General features: G+C 38.4%; 1 protein-coding gene across 1 annotated transcript; it reads left to right on the top strand.

Annotated features, from left to right (window-relative positions):
- Positions 1 to 491: 491 nt before the first annotated feature.
- LOC101731963 lies at positions 492 to 4,153 on the top strand. The gene is made up of 5 exons (XM_031905871.1): positions 492 to 582; positions 1,847 to 2,128; positions 2,487 to 2,555; positions 3,027 to 3,362; positions 3,821 to 4,153. The coding sequence occupies exons 1-5, from the start codon at positions 531 to 533 to the stop codon at positions 3,997 to 3,999; spliced, it is 918 nt and encodes a 305-aa protein (XP_031761731.1). The 5' UTR covers positions 492 to 530; the 3' UTR covers positions 4,000 to 4,153.
- The last annotated feature ends 549 nt before the right edge of the window (positions 4,154 to 4,702 follow it).

Raw genomic sequence — 4,702 nt, 5'->3', positions numbered from 1 at the left:
AATACTATGGCGAAATTCTATTTAGTAAAATGAGCCCCTTCTATAAATGCTATCTTCAGTGAATGTGGGAAATCATCACTCGTATACAAATCCCACATTGGTGTTTATTCCAATAAAATAGACATCCCTGGTAGAGAACATGATAACCTTCCTGGAGCCAACCATGATTTGAGACAATAGAAAGACTTGCTTCAGTTCCAACAGTGAATAATGTTAATCTTTATTCAGCCAAAAAAAAATAGAAATTCTGTTTTTCCGTGACACTTTAGAATATTCCACCTTGTGCATTAATGATGGGTTTCGGGTTATGATGTTATATTGCACTGCTGAAACATAAAGGATTGTTTGATTGGAGAAAAGGTTACAGAAACCTTCTCCCAATGCTAATCCTTGATAAGAACTAATGATGTAAGGACTCTGTTGCGCCCCCGCCTCCTTGCTTTCATATAAATACGTCTCCTTCCATTTGAAAATCTGAATAGAACATTCCCATTCTCTGGTGTATTGGGTCACAACTGACTTGAATCACCATGAGGACTGAAATTCTCGCTGTTTTGCTGTTGGTTGCTGTGGCCAGTGCAGGTGAGGATGGAAAACGCACAATTCCCTGCAAACTGTGCAACTTTGGTTCTAAATAATAACCCATTATTGTAGATTCTGCACCTCGCTAAGCTGCACCATGAAAGGTTCTCATTCATTTAATATGAAAATCTTTTGAATGTTGTTGCAGGCTAAAGAAATGGCAGCTCTCTCCAACAGGACAATTAATTGACAAAATCAAGTTTTTTTTTCCCAAAACTCAATTGGCTAGCTACTTAAATTGTAATTACTTGATCACTTTTGTTTTAGGGGGAAAAAATCACCAAAAATGACGTGATTCCACTAGGGATGTACCAAACCCACTTTTTTGGGTTCGGCCGAACCCCCGAACCCACCCGGAAGGATTCAGCCGAATCGTGAACCCAATCTGAATCCTAATTAGCAAATGCTCAAGGCTCAAATTACAAAACAGATCAAATTGACTGTTGAAAATACACCCATTGGCTTTGAGATTTCCTTAGGTTGGTAAATCTTAAAAAGTTCAGAAAACTCAAATGTAAACCTACTGTATTTGTGAAATCCTGAAATCTAGAAATTTAAACAACTTTTTGCGTGGCGTGATTTTCTCGAACCGCAGCAAAAACTTCAATTCGACTTTTTTTTGCCCCTTTACGACTTTTTAGATTTCTCCCCATAAAACTGGACTTTTTTAAGTTACAGTTTAAATGTGTAAATTGTTGTGAACTGTATTTTGTCTTGTTGACTGAATTACAAGCTTGGAATTGTATTCGTTCTGAAATATACTAGATCAGTAACAGCTAACGGCTGCTGTGGGTTAGTAGACTAGGCCAGTGTTTGCCACAGTTACTGAATATGACTTTGTTACTTGTTTGTTTTCACTGTTATCTGTATCCAATATTTCAAAAAATAGAATTAAACTTCATTACCACATTTAGATTTACTTGGATGCTTTTATCGGTGCAGCTAATAGTTTCATTATGCATTTAGGTAAAACTAGTGCCATACAGTACACACTTTTAATAGTTTTATCCATCTGGGAAAATGCATAAGGCATAATAATGGAAAAAAACAGCCCACCACTAAATGATACAGCTTCTTTTAACTCTTTGTTTAAGAAGTGTTATTTACCCCCAGTGTCTCAGATTGTTTATTTTTGTTTGTCTCAGATTGTTTATTTGATTGATGAAACTGAAACTCTTGCCACATATGGTAGGAGCAGAAAATTAAAGTATTGTCAATGATATCCAGGATGTGATCTTTACTCCATATTTATTTATGGAAACAGATGTTTCTAATAAGGCTGAAGATGGGAAGCGAGGGATGTGCCTTGACGAGTTTTTGAAAAAGAACCCAGAGCTCAAAGCAAAGGCGGAAGAACATTTCCAGAAAATGAGCAAGAAATGGAAAGATGCCAAGAAAGGAGAAGGACATAAGCACCAAGGGAAAGATGGCAAGGACTGCCCTCGCCACAAATTGGCAAACTGTACGGCGGATGCGGACTGCACTAATAACACCATATGCTGCAAAACCCACTGGGGTGCAATGAAGTGCGTGAAACCAATAACTTGTAAGTACCTTTCAACCCCAGTGGCAAAATAACCCATTTTAACTAGTTTCTGATCCTTTATGTGATAAAACATTAAAAATGGCATTGAGTTAATTATCTCCTGCTCTTTAGATGCTTGAAATACATTGGCTTAAAGGGAAAATATTAATTTATTAAAAGAGTTTATTTTTCCTTTTCTCCATATAAATGTAAAACATATGGTCATAGATTATTTACCTTTCCCCTCTGATATATGCTTGTGGCACCTGTACCTTGCAACTGAAATTGATAAATGAGCCCGATGTATTGTAAATCCATAGAGTGGTGACTTCTGAATGAAAATCTTTTCCAACAAGAACTTTTTTTTCATATCTTCCAGCTGTAAATGACATAAAGTGGTTAAACAAGGATGTCAAAGAAAAGAGCCGGGATAAAAGAGAAGCTCAAGGTAAGAATGTTAATCGGATATGAGGCTCATTTATAATGTTGGGCAAGGCAAAAGTGCAAAATACAAAAGAGCTCAGTATGGCAAGGGACATGGCAAAAGCAATAAGCATGGGAAGGGACATGGCAAAAGCAATAAGCATGGGAAGGGACATGGGAAAAGCAATAAGCATGGGAAGGGCCACTGGAAAGTTGAAGAGCATGAAAAGTATTATGGAATGAAGCTAAGCATAGGAAGGGGCATGTGAGAGGAGTTAAACATGAGTAGGGACCTAGGCATGGAAAAGGTACATGGGGTAAGAGTGACATATGAGAAAGGACAAGAGCATGGAAGGGTCATGGAAGGGGCTAAGCATGGGAAGGGAAATGGGAAAGCATAATAGCATGGAAAGGGCCACAGCAAGAATGATCACCATGGGGAGAACTGGTATACCACCAAATGCTGTCTGCTACATATTTGTTCTTATGTCTACAGAGATTTCTGATGATGCCAATAATGGGAAGCGAGGGATGTGCCTAGATGAGTTTCTGGGGAAGAACCCAGAACTCAAAGAAAAGGCGGAAAAACATTTCAAGAAATGGAAAGATGCCAAAGGTGGAAAAGGGCATTCTAAGCACCAACAGAAAGGTGACAAAGATGGAGAAGGGCATTCTAAGCACAAACGGAAAGGTGACAAGGATGGAGAAGGACACTCTAAGAAGCACCGCTTTCACCAGTCGCCAAACTGTACGGCGGATGAGAACTGCACTAATAACACTTTATGTTGCAAAACCTGGTCTGGTGCAATGAAGTGCAAGGAACCAATATTCTGTAAGTACCTTTCAACCCCAGTGGCAAAATGGCATTATCAGCTAAAACCTTAAAAATTCCATTGGATAAACTGTCTGCCATTTTGTTCTGTGTTTAGAAAATTTATGAGGAAAAAAAATTATCATATACTAGGATTCGTGTACTAGAATGGGTCTCAATGTGCAAAAACTCAAAGGGGCTTATTGTCCCTGGGCAGTAACCCATAGCAACCAATCAGTAATTGTCATTTTCAGCCAGCTGCAGGTAGAACAATAAATGCAACAATTTGATTTTGTTGCCATTGGTAACTGCCCACGGACAAATTTACCCAATGTTGATAAATGATCCCCAAGGTGTTTTGAGGTTTGCACCTTTTCCCTTTAAAAGGCACCTGGTGAGTGAGCCCTAGTGTAATGCACATCAGTAGTTAGATTGTGACTTCTCTTTTCCAACAAGATATTTTGCTTGATATCTTCCAGCTGAAAAGGACATTAAGTGGCTACACAAGGATGACAAAGAAAAGAATGATGGAAAGCATCAAGGAAAGAGTAAGGGAAAGGGTAAGGGTAAGGGTAAGGGAAAGGGTAAGGGAAAGGGAAAGCACAATGGAAAACCTGCAGAAAAACAGACCGCAGAGACTGATCCACCTGAGAAATAAAGGAAGGTCATAACTGCAGACACAAGAAAACTATAATTCTACCCTCTTCCTCCTGTACCCCCCCCCCCATATCTCCTTCCAACTGTCAGCACAAAGATTCAGTTTGTGTAAATGTAGAAACAAATTACAGCATTAAAATGTTAGAACAAGCAAATTCTGTTTGTACCATTATTGTCTCAAAAGACAAATTCACTGCTGAGAAATGAGCCAATGGGGATCAAAGCCGTACATATGCTATGCACTCTGTGAGAGTAAGTAAATATGTCAGCAGTAATGGCTGAAATCTAGTAAATTCATAAACTGGAACAGAGCAAGCCAATAATGGGATACAGCTTGGCTAACGAGTTTGATATTGTTTCCATTGGTCTTCATTATTTCTTTTTAATAATTTTCTTCTTCTGCCTTGAAATGGTGGTCACTGACCCTGGTAGCCAAAAAACTATTGCTCTAATGAGGCTAAATTTTTATTATTATTCCTATTTTGTATGACTTAACTTTCTAATTAGGCCCTCATCTATTCATATTCCAGTCGCTTATTCACACCACTGCCTTGTTGCTAGGGTAACCTGCTGGAATAGCAAATTGGAGAGCTGCTGAACAGAATAGCCAAATAACTGAAAAACGACATTAATTAAGAAATAAGTACCAATTGCTAATTGTCAAATAAACAAAATGCAGCTCGCACTGGATAAATGTTAGCCAA

Source organism: Xenopus tropicalis, chromosome 7 (assembly GCF_000004195.4).
Source record: "Xenopus tropicalis strain Nigerian chromosome 7, UCB_Xtro_10.0, whole genome shotgun sequence".
Taxonomy (NCBI): Eukaryota; Metazoa; Chordata; class Amphibia; order Anura; family Pipidae; genus Xenopus; species Xenopus tropicalis.
This window is presented reverse-complemented; position numbering and strand designations above follow the sequence as displayed.

Coding starts and splice junctions, on each gene's coding strand:
- LOC101731963 (XM_031905871.1), top strand. CDS start 531: ATGAGGACTGAAATTCTCGCTGTTTTGCTGTTGGTTGCTGTGGCCAGT. Junction 583..1,846: donor GGTTGCTGTGGCCAGTGCAG/GTGAGGATGGAA, acceptor TTATGGAAACAG/ATGTTTCTAATAAGGCTGAA. Junction 2,129..2,486: donor GTGCGTGAAACCAATAACTT/GTAAGTACCTTT, acceptor CATATCTTCCAG/CTGTAAATGACATAAAGTGG.